This window comes from Corvus brachyrhynchos, unplaced genomic scaffold (genome assembly GCF_000691975.1).
Source record: "Corvus brachyrhynchos isolate BGI_N302 unplaced genomic scaffold, ASM69197v1 scaffold595, whole genome shotgun sequence".
Taxonomy (NCBI): domain Eukaryota; kingdom Metazoa; phylum Chordata; class Aves; order Passeriformes; family Corvidae; genus Corvus; species Corvus brachyrhynchos.
This window is the reverse complement of record NW_008238373.1, coordinates 1,550,815-1,569,553: the sequence shown is the minus strand read 5'-3', so window position 1 is coordinate 1,569,553 and position 18,739 is coordinate 1,550,815. Positions and strand designations below refer to the sequence as shown.

The 18,739-nt window shown below is 35.7% G+C and overlaps 1 protein-coding gene across 12 annotated transcripts in view; it reads right to left on the bottom strand.

Annotated features, from left to right (window-relative positions):
* RGS7 (regulator of G-protein signaling 7) overlaps positions 1-18,739 on the bottom strand; it is a 240,100-nt gene that overhangs the window by 95,691 nt on the left and 125,670 nt on the right. For all 12 annotated transcript variants that reach the window (XM_008635321.2, XM_008635322.2, XM_017736397.1 and 9 more), the window contains exon 3: positions 9,447-9,497. In XM_008635321.2, the coding sequence (XP_008633543.1) occupies positions 9,447-9,497 (51 nt within the window). The remainder of the gene's footprint in view (positions 1-9,446; positions 9,498-18,739) is intronic.

Genomic DNA, 18,739 nt, shown 5'->3' with positions numbered 1-18,739 from the left:
AAAAGGAAGTGTAAATTACTTGTAATAATTTCTGCATGCCTAACTGAGGTGAATAGACTCTTTTTATGGCTTGGATTTTTTTTTAATTAATTTGAGCCTCAGCTTTAGTGAGAAAAGTAATTTTTTATCACCTGTAAAAATTAAATTCTATTGACACTAGGTATTTTATACTTTGTGGTTCCAACTGTTCTGAAGCTAAATGAGGTATTGCAGCTACAAAACCAGAGTCGACATGGCTGTTGTCACCCACCCCACCACAAAAACAATTAAGATCCTGATAATTTGTGGAATTTGAGTAGATGACTGAATGCAACCAGTGAAATTAGAAAAAGGGAGAGACATTAGAGGGAGAACATCTGAATGGAGAAGTACACATTAATTAGATCCAACCACCAGCCATAAATAAGTGAGAACCAGAGGATTTTATGCCGTAAAATTGGAGCATGAACCATGGAGATTAAAAACAAACAAACAAAAAAAAAATAAAAAGGAGGAGAAGATAGTAGAGGAGTAGAGAAGGAAGAAAAAGAGGGAAGGATGTATTGAAAAAAATGAGAGAGTGCCTAGGAAATATTATTCTGTCCAAGATGAAATGGCAAGCAATGTCCTTTGCATAGTAAATGTGCCTGATCTTGGACCATCACTGTGCCCCTGTGCACAGAGCAGTATTTATCCACATGTGCTACGGAAAAACTTAAAACTCTCCTCAGGTCAATTACTAACAAAATCAAGAGGGCCTCACACTAACCTTCCAGTCACCAAATACTACATATGACATGTAAATATCAAAACATTTTTGTTTACTTGACTATAAATAGCTGCAGCAGCTGTCGGCAAGATGAAATAGGATTTCAACTGCTTTTATTCAATTAAGTTGGCCAGATTTAAAATCTCACTTCCACCTACTTGCATTCTTCATTACTATATAACACAGTTCTTTGGCAAACAAAGAAGCTGAAATCTAATGAAGTCTCTAGACAGTTCTTTAGCTGCTTTTAATTAATTATGCCAGTGTGAATTGGGAATTAGTAAATGTTCCTCCTCTTAAACCTCCAAAACTTGGTATGGTCCCAAAGGTTCAGAAGGAGGCTGTCAAACAGTAAGAAAACCATAAAATTTCCTAGTAACTTTAGTAGAAATGAGATAAAATATTTTATTAAGAAGGTCATTATAATTCAATTTATGCAATTAAATAATTAGCTTTATTTCTAAATGTTATCAGAGTTCTCCCTAAAAGAGCATAATTTTTCTTGGAGTCCTCATTTGTGCTTTCATCCTCAGCTAAGTCAATATATGTTTGTTGTTATTAACAGTCAGTAACATAATAGTCTCTGACCACACTGCTACTTGTTTAAAGAGTTGCAATACAAGCAGACAGGATGGGGAACAGATGATATTTTCAAATCAGCAGGATTTGGGATCTGAAGCCTGTTATTTTTAAAATCTGATGCATCAATAAGGAGTTAATATAGCCTTTACCTATATTTGCCTTATGCTAAAATATTTCTTCCGTATTCTGAGTGGCAACATCAAGGAAAAGATATAGGTACAACACCCAGAAGGAAATACACACTTTAGGAAGACTAAGTTCCTTAGAAAAACAATGTGGAGAATTTTCGAAGAAAACTAAGGAAAAATGCCTGATTTGGGATTTCATTCTAAAAACTGATTATAAAGCTTTTCAGACCTTATAAATCACTGAGGAGAAGCAAGTATGACTTTTCAATAGCTCATCTTATCTATAGATTTATGACAAAGCTGTGTACTTTGACATAACTTCATGGGTAAAGATTTCAATTGTGCAATTTAGATTTAAGGCCTAACTTGTTCTGTGACAGAATTAAAATCTTCCTTCAAATGGTGCAACAGAGCATCTGAAGTCCTTTCCAATGAAATTACTTAAAGATTAATGACGTTTCAGCTTCTATTATCTTGATCAGGTAACAGTTTTAACATTAAGCTGTTATCTCAGTAGGCTTGTTCAGACATATTTTTTTAATCAGTATTTTTTATTCTAGTCAATACTTTTTCTTCCTTTTCTCTCAATAAGACTCTGAGACCTCAGTGAAATAAAGCCCATGCTGCCTACTGAATTGTAAAGAATATGCTGATTGTTGGTTTGTTTCAATTTTTCAAATCTAACTGGATATCAGACACATTTTATAAACTAGATTTTGGATTTTAGCCTGAGATGTAGCTTAAAGGCCATGTTACACCTAATACTATTTTAAAAGGCACCTAGTTAAATCTTGTTTCATTGGAGTTAAAAATACAACCTCCAACTTTGTGCAGAGGTTGGAATTTCACCTTTAATGGTTAAAACAAAGGATGAAGGAGTGAATGTCATGTGAAGGTATTATACTTAATAGTGAAAATAATTCTGAGTAGAATCTGGAGAATTTGATATTAAAGGCAGTAATTATTTCCTATTAAAATAAATATCTTTGAAGTCATCACCATGGAACCAGAATTAGTATTAAGAAAAACTAAATTTAAAAGCTCAGTTGGTGCCTTGTTTTTAACCAGAGAGAAGGAACCATCAATAGAGTTCTGTTTTATACAGAAAATGTGTATGTCACACAAGTTATATTTGAATCATAGAATTATAGTATGGTTTGGGTAGGAAGAGACCTAAATTTCATCTAGTTCCAACCCTGCTGACATGGTCAGGGACACCTCTCAGTAAGTATAGTGGCTCAAAGCCTAATAAGAACCAAAAGAGATCTATTTTGAGTCAGTATGCTATTGACAATATCAAACAGGTTGCTGACAGCAACAACTTTACAGAACACATGCATTTTGTCATACCAATACCTAGTACTATCATTTTATTTTTACAACCATTTTATTGTACAAAAAATTATGCTAGATAGCAGCAAATTCCATACTTGTCTTCTTTACCCATTACTTCAAGATGGACATTTATTTATAAATTAAGCAGACACAACTCATTTATATTTCCCAGGTAACCGAAACGTTTATAAAATTTCTTAATTGCTAGAGTGAAAAACCAGAAACTATTTTTTATGAAATCTTGCAAAATAATGCCTCCTCAAGGCAATAACAAATTTTATTTAGACATGCTTAGCATGATGGAACAGTTGTAGTAGTTTGACCTATTTGCTTGTGTGAAGGAAGAACTTTGTAACTAATACCATGATAACATACTTTGCATCATGACACTGATAACATACTTTGCATCAATACCAGTCACAAACTTTGTATCTTCCCTATAAATGTAAAAAAATTTTCATTTTTAACCAGATGCCACACTACCAAAAAGATCAGAAGAAATGACTGCTCCTTCAAAGAAAATTGAAAATGAGTACAGATGTAGCCTACCACCTATCTACAAGAGAGGAAATAAAATGGCCAAACTAGGAACATATTAATCACTTTCAAGAGTGACTACAGGGAAATGAGACTGTTCAAAGAGTACTGGCACATTTGTAGAAAAACAGCTCACTCCAGGTGGCCCTGCAGGTCTCTGTGCTCTTCAAAAACACTCCTAACACACACAGTCTATACAGGATAATAGATTATACTAATCTGGAAGAAGCTTCAGTGGAAAAAACATGAAATCCATTAAATCTGATACATCCTGTCACAATTGAATTGTAGTCAGTACACCTCTGTTCACCATTTACAAAATCTCTCTAAAGGCTTTGGGCAAATAAAACAGCCTCTTCACATGAACATTTAGCATTGCACTCCTGGAACCTCAAGAGTGGCTCGAAGCCCAGTGATTACCACACACAGGTAAGTACCACCTATGTTGTATGTAATTATAGGAAACCTGACCCACATTTTTTGCATGAGTATCACAATGTTACTATTTTTAAAAAAGTGTCTGTAAATTCTGATATTTTCCATTCTCAAACAGAACTTTGTTTTACTTTCTTTTTGTTCATCTGAGATAAACGTCATTATTCCATTGAAATGTTACAGGATCTGACAAGCTCAGATCAAATTCACCCAGTAGAAGTAAGCTGGGAAGTTAGTTACACTAGAATTGACAAAGGCTCATGAGGTTTGCTATCAAATAAAATGTGCCAGAATTTCTATTAGGTATATGAAAAATTACAGTGTCTAGTGTCCCTGGTTTCCCAACATGAGGGGTATGGTATGTGTGCAGGCAATATAAATTATTTTATTTCGGTTTTGGGTTGCTTGTTTTTTTTAAGATTATAAAGGGGAACATTCTACTCTTCTTGCACTTCCCCAAGTTTAGATTAATGCAGAGACTGCAAAGATAAGCATGACCTTTTCATTCCCTTCTTTATTTCTTCTCATAAGAGACTCTTTTCTCTGTTAGCAATCTCTGGAAGTACCTCCCTAGTGCAGTTCCCTAGTGCTGTTTCCCAAATGGCAATTGTTTAGAACATCTTGTCTGGCTCCTGCTCTTTGCTGCTACCTTTCTGCATATAACTGGGGAAAGGGAAAACAGGGAACTGAACAATTTTTCAAGTAAACTTTCATAAGCTCAAATAAAAATCCTAACATTTTTCTTTTAACTCTTTCAAGCAAGTCCTGTGTATTATCAAGGTCATTATTAGTATAGCAGCTGCTGGAGAGAGATTTGAGTACAAAGCAAAGGAGGGAAAACTGGAACAAGCATAAACAGATGTTGTGCTACTGAGCCCTCCCTTTTTCTTTCACTGGATCAGTGACCACAGTTTTCATGGACGCTAATGGGCATCTAGTTACAAATTAGTTGCACCAGTTAAGTGAAAAGACCATAAATGGTGAGAACTGAAACTGAAAAATCACAGGAGGATGTAAATACCAAGGTAGTCTTTTTTCATTATAAAAGTAGATCTAGTCATATATATTTTTGGCTTTAATGTAATTCCTGATGTCTAAGTGCAGTACCAAACTACTTCAACAGACCGCCTAAATGAGCTGGAGCAGGGCAATGTGAGTGTCGAGGTCAAGCATTCTAGAGTGGCTGCAGTGTCTCTGCTGGGGCAACCATCCGAATAAAGTGACTCCAGCCAAATTCAGCTGCTTTGCAGCTGTGAGAAAAATAAATAAGCAACACTCAGGAATAAAGGTACTGTAAAGGAACATGAGGATGATGTCTAAATACATTATCTACTCTTATTATCTACTTTTCTGACACATCTAGAAGAAAATTATTCAAGGGATGACTTGAAGATGAAATCAGTGTTTGTGAATAACACACATTTCATTGTGAAAAGACTGGAAAACTCATACTGTTCTTTTTCCTTCAGGAGACAACAGCATGATTTACTATTAGCATGTTGAATATTACAGAACAGAGAAATCAAGTGTTTGCCAAAAGGGCATCGAAGAAATCAGTGCAAGAACCAAGTACAGGATTAGTCTCTTGGCAATTTGAGCTGCAACCTTTAAATCAGCTCATCTGTCATTTTTGTTCTATTTTTTCCACTAAGGATTAAAAGAACTTCAGTTGCTGGTGTGGTCATTCTGGTGCATTTCACATCATTAATGATCACTTTGAAAAAGAAAACACAATGTAGAAAAACAAAGTAGATTTTCCACATTAAGAGTAATTGGCAACATCAGTGAAGAGTCAGCACTCACCCTGTAATGGTCAATTCAACAACACATGTCTAAGTGCCAAACCACAAGCCCTTACAATTCTGTAAACTCAGTTAATTGCTTCTTTTCAGGTTGAGATCATGCTTACATTTATTCCTGAATAAAACTTTGCCATTAAAATTAACTTGGACAATTCCTGTTCCTTAAAATTTTACAGATGAGTTGTAGGCTGAAATACAAATATTTTTTAAGTACATATTGAAAAGCAAACAATGTAACAGCAACTGTACCTTGCATTGTACACAGCTATTCTGGGCACAAGCTCTGCTCCACTGAAATAACTTCAAATCTGGTACAATTTAACAGAATCCACCTAGCATCTCCAGTTTATTTTCTTGATGGAGATCTACTGCAGCAAGCCAAAATCTTTCAAATATTCCACTGAAAATTATTTTCCATTTATGAAAAATCTGCATGGTTTTATTGACTGGTAGTTTACAAGTTCCAGCTTGTTACTATTTTTTACTGGAAATTGCTGTTTCCAGGTGAGAGCTTTACACTTATTACCACATTGAAGCAAATGTTGCTGTCAGGCCTTCTTCTACCTTTGGTTCTCCCACTATCCATAGAGCTGCCTACTTCATTTCCACTTAAATGGTATTGGAGCTGTATTCCCTATGCAAAGCAAGGGAAAAAACTACACTAAAAAATATTACTTTTTTATATATGAAGTATGGCAGCATCAGTAGCGTTACTTTCTCCTTACTAGTTCTGTGTTTTATTAAAGAACAAGTTGACTGAAGGAGTTAGGTGTTTTCACCCTGGAGAACAAGGCTCGGAATGGGACCTCATCACAGTTTTCCAGTACTTAGAAGACAGAGATTATCTTCACAGGGAGCCACACTGAGAGGATAAAGGGCAATGGGTACAAGTTGCATGGAGAGAGGTTTCATCTATTCAAATTTTTTACAGTGAGAACAAATAATCACTGGATGAGGCGGAGTTCCCATCAGTGGCGGCATCCAAGATGAGACAGGACAGAGTGCTAGGTAATCTCACCCAGGTTTGCCTCTCCATGAAAGTTTGGACCACATGGTCTTCCGAGGTCCCTTCTAATCTGACGCCCCTTCTGTGAATCTGTCTACTTAAATCGCAATTTACCTGCCTTGCTTGCATGAGTATTTGCACAGCACTTGTAGATGAGTTGTGCAAATAGTCCTTACATTTTTCTGGACAGAATAGAATATATCTTAAAATATGAAATCCAAGGTCTACTTTATGTTGTTCTTCTAGGTATGTGGCTGATATCAGATTTAGACAGAGATGATAATTTTCAGTGCAAACTGAGGCATTATTTATTTCTGCATCACAAAACTGCATAGCTTCACAAGTGATTTGTAACAGGACCCTACAGGGAGTTTTAAAAGACAACCAGGTTAAACTCTGACACACTGGTTAAAAGCAGTCAGAGGACACTGGAAATCCAAATTACGGTGACAACATATTGCAGAAATTTAGGTCTTTTCCACATGGGGTTCTAGATTGACTTGTCCAGAACGGAAACGAAAAGCCACACACTTACGAATTTTGAAAAAACAGAACATTTTCAGAAGTTCTGTCATGTGAAAAGCTCTTGCTCACCATCTCTCAAGTTCACTGTCATGTGGCAATTCTGAGCATTACCCAAAGGAAGCATTTAGGGCTATTTGTTTTCTGAAGATCTGAATTTAACCAGTTCCAGATAGCTGACTTTGGACTAGGACCAATATACATAAGACGTTTTTGCCATTGTGGACAGTTTTTTCCATCCATGTAATCTGAGAGGATAAAACCCAGTTTCAGCTAAATTACTGTGGTGTTTTGGTTACATATGTTAGTAGTTTGTGTGTTTGTTTAATTTTAATTGGATATGAACATAAGGAACAAGGAGACTTGGTTTCTGTTTAGCACAAGCTTTTCCTATTCCAAATTTTGCAACAAGCAGGTAATCTGAATGACAGCCTATTCCAGTATCGCAGTTCTGGTTTGACAAATAAAGGTTAAGCTTCCACATCAAATAAATACAAAAATAGTAAATACAAATAGGTGAGTGTTTTGTAGCCAACAACTGAGAAATGCAGTATCACACTTAGGTCTCTCTTGAAACCTGCACATTACCTTCAGGAAGCAAACATACAGCACTGTTCAAAGTTAGTTAAAAATGCAGTGATCTCTTTAATGTAACATGCCAATACATTGTGAACTGACTACTTCCAAATATCAAATTACATATTGATAGTTCCTTGCTGCTCAAGTCGCAATTTTAGATACAGTGATTTTGCTTTTTGCCGTGATCATACTTTGATTTGTATTTGTAATTTTACAGAAAGACACATTTAAAAATAAAGACAAAAATAACTCCCAAAAACCTAAAAAAAAAAGCCTGAAACAAAGCAAGGGAAAAAAGCATTTTTGATCATTTTTAAAGAGGGAAGATTATCTTTCCTCTAAACAAAAGAAAATGGGAACTTCCACAGAATATTTTATTTCTACAATTCAGCATTTTCTACTAGAAATCATTCCTTTACAGAAAATTTCTGATCAGGTAACTAGATTCCAGTCAATCAAGGAAATAAATAATAGCTAAATGCAATAACCTGAATTACCAAAATATGGGTATGGATCTAATATCGACACCCAACTGAGATGGACAAAGACTCTCTAATGGTTTAGAGTTAGAAAGTGTATGTTTATTCCAGCGCCGGGCAGCTGCATGGGTAGCTCCCTGATAAGCAGTGCAAAGTTACAAGCCAATACAAAGTCTATTTATCTACAAAAGTTATGAATATCCAAAATACAAATGCATATGTATAACATTGATACCTCCCATTCTCCACTTCGTATGGAATTTAGCTTAAATGTCATTAAGCATGCATGGTATGCTCCCTGAATTGGGTCGGTGGTCTCGAAGATGAGGTAAAAGTGGTCTTCCTCGATTTGACCTTTCTGCCTCCCTGGGTTTTGACAAATTACTTTTGGTGACCTTCCAGTTCCTCTTTGTGGGACTTATGAATAGGTTCTCAGATGGGGAGGAAATTGATAATTGTTTACGTTCCCTAGATCTACTTATCAATGTTTCTGTCTCTCATTCTAAGCACAGCTAAACAAATATAAAAGTGACAGGAAATCAGTTATTTAGTAATCAGTTACTCGCATCTTGAAAACTCATTTCAGGTCCAGCTCTTCTTTACTAACTATTAACTTTTAATTAATTCTAGCTGGGCCTAAGCTCACTTCTATTTTAACTAAATTCAGCGCAGCTAACCTTCTAACTAAATCTTTATGTTTCTTTTAAAATCTGTATTTCAAACCAAACTGTGTTTCCTGCTAGCCACACAACAAACCAGTGGCAGAGTTTGGAACCAAACCCTTACTTCCATGTCCCAATCCAGATGATCAAGCAGTGAACTGTTCTTCCTCATATGACTGATTTTATTTGCATTTCACTTTCCATTTAAGATGCGATGAAAGTGTCCAAATTTAAGATTAGCTTTTAGTAACAGTACAAGAATGTATTTTAGTAGTTCTATTTATTTTTTATATATTGAAAGATTCTGTAAGAAAACAGCATGTATTTAACAAACTATTTAGCATAACACTGAATAAATTCCTCATGGACTCAAACACATTTTCTGCCAAAGAACTACCATTATCATTGTTGTCCATCAAATTGTTTCCTGTTACCTGCAGCAATCAAAGGGATAATCAAAATCCTCAGATTCTTAGCAAAGGTTTCTAAGATTTGATGTCTGTTTTGCTATTGAAATTATACTGGTCAAATGCTGTCTTGTCACTCCCGCTGCAGCAGAAAACAAAGTCAGGTCCAATAATTTTAAAAAAAACAAACTAGAATTTGAAGACATGAAAACAAAAGAAATTACCTGGGTCTTCTATCGATAAATTCTTCGTTAACCATTGAACAATATCTGAACCTAGGAGCAAAAGAAAAGGCATTTATAGATTAGTAAATTTTCTCTCCCTATTCTTCAGATCCCTGAGGCAATTCATATTGTTCTTCCATGGAAGAGATCTACATTTTTTGCTCAGTTTGTCTAGAAAAAAAACCCACTGGCCATTCTATTTTAGTTTAGTTTCTTTTTTTAGCTTTGTTTTAGCAGTGAAACACAGCACTTTTTTCTTCAGGCAAGACTTATAAAACGTAATAGAAGTGCATTAAATGCGCAGTAGTAGTCTGCATTTTAAAAATAACACTACTTCGAAATTTACATAGAAAAACATTTTATTAACCTATGTTTTCCCCCCTTAAAAATTAGTTTACCAGTAAAAGCATATTCAGTTACCTACATATGGACTACCAATGGATCAAATTCCACCTCATGGCTAAGCTCTCAACAAAATTCATTTTTCCCTCAGTGGTAAAGTGCTTTCCTTACCACTCCAGTCTCCCTTGCTCTCCATCCCTTCATTTACTGCATATCCTTTTCTTTCTATTTAATTTCCTGCCTTGTTTTAAGGTCATGTGCTATTGCCCACCTCTTAACACCTTTGACACCAGGTTTCTTCCTGCCTTTTACACTGAGTATCCTTCCAACCTCACCTCCTAATTCCTAACCCCTCTGCTCCTCTTGGGCATGCACTTCTATCAACTGCACTTCTATCACACTTTGCACTTCATGCCACAAGCTGAAGTCAGACTTGTTTTTCAGGCAGAAAGCTACAGTTGAACTTCACTCACTGTTAACATGATTTGCAAAATAAATTATGAAGCATTGCTGCGGACAAAAAACCCAAACCACAATCATGATTTAAGCAACTTGAAATAACCAAACTGGCTTAGAGGGAAAATGAGTGAAACACTAGGGGATGTTACATGCATGTTCTTCGTGGTTCATGATACCTCCAGTTCGGACAAGCAATGTAATAGAGGGAGACATCACATATTTCCTTATAGAGCCAATATTTAAGTTGCTCATCTATTTCCCATCAAGCATTATAAAAAAAATTCTTTGATAAACCTTAGATTTAAAACAATAATAAAAATTTATACAACTCACACAAATATAAACCAAATCAATAAAATCTCTTGAATGTACAATAATATATAACACTAGAATATGGAGCATATTTCCCCTGTTGCTCCCTAGATTCATATTTCTGCCTGTACTTTACATACTGCTTAATTTCCTTTGCTTATCTTAAGGCACTGAAAACAATATTTTAAAAAGGCATTTCAGAGACGGAAATTTACTTCTCCTTACAACTTTCATTTTATTACACTTAGTGAATAGCTCTATCATATATTTTACAAAGCCCCATTGATTATATCATAGCTTTCCCTGTGTGTATGCTTTACTAAATTGATTACATAGCAGTGAAAATCTCTAGAGATTTAACAACCATGTCCAGAGGAGACATTTTCATTACTATGTTAAATGTCTAAATTTTGAAAGATATTAAACTGCAGTGGCACTGTTTCTCACAGCATTTATATGGCTTTATACCTCAAATGAGGCAATTTACCTTCGCATGCTGTTGGAGGTATACAAAATGTTAGAGAGAGATATTCCTACCCCAAAAATATTCTATTTTTATAAATACAACTTTAGTCCTTTTTTTATACATATGAAATTTACAAGGCTGACGCTGACAGAATTTTAGTTTAAGATGAAACTTCATAAGCCTCAATGACGCAGTTCCAAGCATAGCTATATTTTTCTGTCAGCTGACTAAAGAAGTTAGTCAGTCCTAAATATTTCCCTAAATCTTCAAAGATCAAAGACAAAAATTAGAAAAACAACATGACATTTTTGAATACTGATTTTTTACTTTGTCTTCTTTCAAATCTCTAAGGTACCCTATGGGAAGAAATCTTCTTTTCATCTCACCTTCAAAAACTTCTTTCCTTTTTGCATCTTTTGAAAACTTTCTTACAGTGACATTCCTCAGTCCTGTATTCCTCAGTCCTCAGCTCCTGGCCTCATATTTGCATATACATGGTCTGCACATCACAAATTTCACCTCCATATGCTCCACTGTCTTTTGGCTTATTATTAGTAAGAGTGGGAAATGGGCTTCCTTGAAAATGGCACCATCTGATTATGAAAGTTCATTGATGCTCTATTCACACTTTATCCTGAAGCCATTGCCCTGGCACTGGAAAGCCTGGACAGGAGTTTAAGCCAGCTATTGCACTTGAACACACTGATGATTTCAGATGCATGACTTTAATGACAGATGAATAAATACCAACATCAAATATTCTCCTTCTAGTGTGAAAGCTAGTCAAGTAAAATCAACTTGCAAGTAATCTGTCATATCACAAGTGAGAAATGTATCAGTTCATATTTCTTTGGGAGATCTTGGGGCCAACTGTAGTCCTAAAAGTATAATAAAGGTATTAACTTGTAGAGCTTGCTGGGTGTTTTTTTAGCTACTGGTTTCAACATCTAATCAACAATATTGTTTCCCTTAATCGTTCCTGTGCCCTTTTCTAAGGTTTATTACTTATGCAAATGTGTTTCTAAAAGCAAAATCATTACTCTAATTTCTTATCTCAGGAAAAAAAACAAGGCAACAAAACAGGTGAAAACAGGAAAACAATACTTCCTGTCAGTGTAGCTTCGAAAAAAACTGACCAGTAAATTCATGTCAGTTTTAATACGCGACACTTCACATCTATAGGAATTATGATCCAAGACTATAAACATCATTATTTGTAAACAAGAACTAATACTTATAGGATGAAAAATCTTTAACCTTCAAACCTTATTCTGTCTTATCACCAGAAATCTAGCAAAAAGACAAACTAGTCAGATGATATAAATTTTGTGGAAACCACTACCTTGGTACTGGACTCACCTGAAAAGGAAAATTTTAGCAATCCAAAATAGAAAATGTTTGCTGCATCATATACTCAGTTTTTGTATACCATTTAATGTGTGATAGCAATGACCCAGTTATAACATTGTCAAAGCAGATTCTTGAGTTCTCCAGGTCTCCCTGCCTCACTTCCACCAAGCAGCAAAAAAGGCAAATTGGCTATTAGATCTGCAAGGTCTGGAAGACTTCAGTCAAATTGCTGACTGAATTTTGAAATCCCAGAAAAACCTTCAATTGCCATGCCAATTTCTAAAGCAAATGAAACTGGACAAGGCAAAGTAATAAATTTTAATAATATCTTAAAACTAACATGAGCAGAAAACATTTGAAAAAATGGGTTTTTTTAGATATAGAGCCTGAAAGCCAACTGTGAGATTCCTTAAACACCAGCACCTATCCAGATAAAAGCAAAAAAATTCACAAGATCTTACTCAAGCCCAAAAATTATAAACTTTAATCTTCTTTAAAGAAATAGGCAAAAATATGTCTATGTTCATATACAAACAAAAAAGACTCAGTCATGTTCTTTGTAAAATGTACTTGCTGAAAATTCCACAAGTGGTTAATTTTAAATTAAATGGTCCAAAAACAGCAGTTGCTGAAGCTGTCACAGATCTTAAGAAAATACTTTTTGATGAAAGCATGCTATCTGAACTCTGCAATACTAATTTCCAAGTCAAAGTCATAATGCCAAGGCAATGCGAAGGTTACCTTTCAGAGAAAATCACCTATTTTAAACAAGTCCTTACAGAGTACATTTCCAAAAGGTGCTGGTTCTGATCTATAGAAAATTTCACAGGAATTATAAATCAAATTTTTGTTATGCCTAGATGCAATGAGCCATGTAAGCCTTGATCTGTCAGAAAAAAGATATGATATTAGTACTGCAAAAGAAAAGCAAAATTCAAAATGCTCTATCTTTTTCAAAATTCAAAAACATATTTAGCGGAAGGAGAGACAGTTGCAAGAAAGCATATTTTATTAATCAGAATCACAAACAAAGAGACCACTGAGAAACTTAATGAGTTCTTACTTCATAAAGAGACAGGTTCAACCTTGCAAAGAAAATAGTCTTTTGCTGTTAATATCTCAGTTTAGTAACTAATACCTATTCTTCTTTTTACTTTTAGACCTCAGAGTATTTGCAGATGATGAAGAGGGAAGGTGACGCAGGAAGCCCCCCTGCACTGAGGATACCAAGAGAGAGGGTTTTGCTGTTGACAATCAAGATTTTTGCCATCTGAACTTTCAAGGGCAATGTAACCCTCACGCTTATGTTTGCCCAGCACTGTGACATCTGGGCAGATGGGCCTGTTTGGTGCCGAAAGGCAGGAGCAGATCATTCAGGTGCTGCCTCGAGGGAACCTCTTGGTCAGCTGGCTCAGCTTCAGAGCTTCACCACCACCTAGCCTTGAGAACCTAGAGAATTTTTTGCAGGGCAGCTCACAGTACAGAAAACTTAATAAACATGACTCTAGAAAGTATCAGTGTCTAAATTTAAGACAAGACTATTACTAAATTACTAAGGAAATAATACTGTATTTCCACTGTTTCTCTTTATTTTTTATATTGAGAAAGGAGGGTATTGGGTCATTTTAACTTTTGTCTCCAACACCATCACTTCATGGAAATTAAGGTTAGTCACTGATATACTCTTCAAAATCCTTGGCCATGACTGAAAAAAGATATAAGGTGCAATTTCATTTCTCACCACTAATTCAGATATTGGAAACACAGAAAGTGGATTAGATAAACAGGGAGATTGTAAAAGCCAGCGGTCTCTCAGGTTTTCAGCACTAGCTGTTTTCAAACAAAAATTGCTGTCTAATGGAGAGTAGGACTCTACAAGGAAGGGCTTTCACTGGTGAGAGGGACAAAAATGATCTGCATTCTCCTTGAAGTTTTCACAGTCACAAACCATAGCATTTGTTGCCACAGATATATCAGCATGGATATTTTACAGTTTCTTTTCTTTATCTGAGAAGCACAGTTTGTGTATGAATTCTTCATGCATATATCTGAAAGAAATCAAGTACCATATAGTTACAGGCAGAAGGGCAGAGGGAAGAAAAACAATGGCTATACTATATATGGGTTAAATTATGGAAAAATACATTATTATCCAGTACCCATACTGGATTATTCAGATTAATTTTTCCCTATGTCTATTACAGCTGAGCAAAGAGAGGCTTTGCATCACTTGATTGCTGTGTCCACAGAAAGGTAAAAGAAGGATGCAGGGACCCCTCTCTGAGGCTGGGGTTGCAAAAGTGCTTGAAGGAACATAATCCCCATAAATTATTTCCACCCTGTGTTTTTAGCTAATAGGTTTTTTCTTTCTTTTCTGTATTCTTTTGGATTAATGTAAAATAGATTTATAGGTTTAAGTTGGTACAATTTTTTATCATGAGTGGCAACAGAGCTGACACTGTGATAATTTTAATACCCTGCTGATTGCACTTACATATTTAATTTCCTGACCTTTACTATTTAAGTTGGTTGACTTTTTAAAATAAAAAACATCGAGTGCAATTTGATTAAAGAAATTATTTACATCTCAACTTCCACACGTATTTCTGCTACTTGCTTTTAAGAATTACTGATGAAAACAAATGCAGAAACTTACTCTTTTGACTTCTTATAATTGGGGGTGGACCATGCATTTGTTTGAGTTCTGTTAAACTTCAAGGAAGCTTGTACCCAGGTGCAAATTTTAAAATGTCATCTGAATAATATTGACTGTACAGAGAATATGAGATATTTTAATGAAACTATTCAAGCTCAAAATTACAGTTTTCTAGTTTTGAAACAATATAAGCTGAAATATACTTTTTTCCAAAGAGAAGGTAGATACAGGAATTTGAAGAAATAAAACCCTCAAAGGAATCATCCTGCTGCTTTTGAGTTGGGCTCTTTCATTCTCAGCTGTAATTCAGAAATACTCAAGCCTAGAAGGGCAGAACGGATCCATAATTCTGGCTAGCCTAACCTTGTGAAGAACGTGTTTCTTGATACTGTTATGACTTTCTGCTTCAGACAGGAAAATTCATCTACATTCATATTGTGAAAGAGCTAATAAAGAATGCAAAAATCTCTTCCACTTCCATACCTATATGAAATAAATCAGTGGTGCTGACCAACAAATTCCAGTAATGTAAACACTTCAGTCACACTCTGTGTCATAACCAAGCCTCAGAGCAGAAATCCAGTTCATAAACACTAAAAGGATAATTAAATATGGCTGTGTATCTGTGCCACTCTTTATTCTAAGTGTCAATCCACACAGGTCCCTATCTCCTCCAGCAAAAGGAATTGCTGCTTCTTTCCAGCAACATTTATCTCTAAAGTTTCCCAAAAGACATCCTCTACTTAGATCTCTTCCACAGCCACAAATGACACTAGCCGTGCATAATTGGCAATATGCCAGTAACCACAGATGAAACTCCTGTAATCCCAAGGCTCTTATCCTAAGCACTAGAGTTTAGCATCTTGCTGAAGAACATTGCTCCACACTAAACATTTGCAAGACAAGAGTGTTGCTGTTTAGAAAAACTAAGTAGCATGAAAGCCCTGTACAGCCTGTCTACTGCAAAGGAATTTTTATCCTTTCCTTCAAAATGATGTAAAACCTTGTGATCTTGATGAACAAGAATAGAGTATCAGTGTGCACATGACATGTAAAATCTTAAAAGATTCCTCTATGTAAAAAATATTTGTGGGGGGAAAAGCCCATAAAATATAAGCAGAATTTTGAACACCATAAAAAAACCCTGAAGAAATTTCATTTATGATAAATCCTCACCTCCAAATAAAAAAGAAAAACAAAACAAAAACCAAACAACCAACCAAAACCAGAAAAAAAAAATCACACTTAGTTTTTAACTACTGTATGCTTTCTTCAAGCAAAACTTCTAAAGACTGAGATAAACAAGGAGGCCAGGAGACTTACTAGTGAGACCTACTTGATTTCCTGTTCATCAGAAATCTTAAATAATGGCAAAAGAAGATAAGAAGCTAAGTGACTTCCAACTTTTCTCATCATGATGTGCCATCCTTCTTCTCTCAGTCAACTCCTTTCCTTACCTTTCAAACACCTGCAGACACATTTGGGTACTATTAAGAGAGAAACAGCCAAGACTTCAGCTACTCATCATGTCTTCCATCTATCATTACCTTTGGGAACTCAAGCTAAATCACATCCTCCAAAACAATTCTGGATCTAATGCCAAGTGGAGAGCAGGAAGCCTCCAAACAGCAAGCACAATGGTGTCCATGCTCTTCACAGCACCAGCGTGTACTGTGTAAATCAACCGGCAATGAGGCTGTTCTGCAATATCAATGCCCCAAATTGTAGGTGAGTGCCTAGTCACCAACTTAAAGAAAATATTTTTCTATCTCTCTCTGTCATGATGTAATTTCTTTTTAAAATAATGAGAAACTCCACATGGAAGAGAACAGTTTCTACTGTCTGCTAATTACATTCTCTAAATAATGAGGCAGCTTAGTCCAAATTTCTGCTCAGACACAAGGCATTTGAACCTGAGTGTCTCCACCTCAATCTTTAGGCATTCTGGTTGGGGCATTCTGGTTGTGGCCCCTTGTAGGAACCCAGAGTGCCGAGAATATTTCTCTGACTGTTTTTAAGGGTTTTTACCCCCTTGGACAACACTGGTATAGCTTTAAACCTTGGAAAAAATTATCAACAGTCAGACAACAACTAGAAAATACAGTGGTATGAATTAGGTGATAGACTACTATGTAAGATTGTCATAGGGTGAAAAATTTAGAGGTTTTAGGCTTCTCTTTATGGTAAATAGATAAGAGTAAAAAATATCAAAATGGAGGATTGTTGTTGTTCTCTAGACCTTTTTCTCCTTCTTCTATTACTCCATATTTTGCAGTAAAAGTAGTTTGGATTTATTGGATAGAAAATTCCGCTGTTCCTAGTCATGTTACTGAATAATTGGTAAGAAAGTGAAAATAATGTACTTTTTTAGTAACCATTGGTTAAAATCTTTCTTGCTCTCACTCCTACTTTTCCTCCTTCCATGCTGTACCTGGGTCACGCTAGTGGCTCAGTTCCTCTGATAAGACTTAATAAACAACTGTCTAGAAGCATTGAAACTACAGAAGACGTCTTGCTTTATCTTTTAAACTCCTTGCAAGGACTTTCAGCAAATTCTCTCCCATCAGGAGAGACTCAATTTATGGCACAATAAAGTGTCAGCCCCTTTTAATTCCTTTTGCTGGAGCTGTAAGTGTAAGGCTTTTGTGTTAAATAGCTTGGGAGATAAGAAGAGAAAATAAATGATTTACCACCCTGTAGGACACCCCTGCGGGAAGCTGAGCACCTGGTGTCCCCTCCCTACTGCGTGCAGTCTGGTTAATGGGAAGTAGAACAGCATTGGCAAGTGTATGCTAGTGGAGAACACTGCAGGGTACGAATGTAAGAGCAGCCACCCTCAAGAAAAGCTAAGAAGGGAATGGATGTGTGACTCCTATCCCTGAAATAACATATAAAAGGGCAATAGTAGCATCACTGTTGTCTAACTATCTTGAACTCTCACTCTGAAAAATTCATCCAAGATCATTTCAGGAAAACTGAAAATGTATTCTTAAGGGAAAATCATAAATAGTTCATCTGGCCTTCTTTTTGTATCTAGTGGATGTTTTACTCTGTCTTGCTGACAACTTTGTACATAGAAAACAGGTAGATTGATAAGCATATGTTCTTTCTCTCATACACGTATCAGTAAGTGTTTGCACATTGCACTTTGATAATCTCCACAGCACAGTAAAAGCTGCCTGAGTTTATCTCTGCCACAGTAAACGTTTTTGCTTTCTTTTTTTTTTCCATCAGCAGTCTGAAAATAGCATGTAAAACCAAAAACCAAAGCCAAGTTCAACAAAAAAGCTTTGTGAAATTCGACCATGCTTCAAGCAAGTATGTATTTTTTCATATTTCCACATTAATATCTCTAAGAAATACAATATTTTCCTTCAGAAATGCTTCTAATTTTTGCCATACTGCCCCCCAAAAGACACCCACACACAGATGGCAATGGAAGGAAGTGAGGAGCAATGTCATCTCTGCTAGACACTTTAATATTCATGGAGGATTTTCACAAGGGAAAATCCACAAATCCTAATCCAGGGGTAAAGGGAATAAATATATAAATTATATAAGACTTGGTTTGGGATTTTGACTCCAGGAGGAAAGTCAGTTGGGACACAATGATTTGCAGTTTTGACATTGGCCCAGCAACAATGTCAATGTACCTCCTTCCTCACAAAGTGTTCCTACACAATAATATTTAATTTATACAGTTGGTTT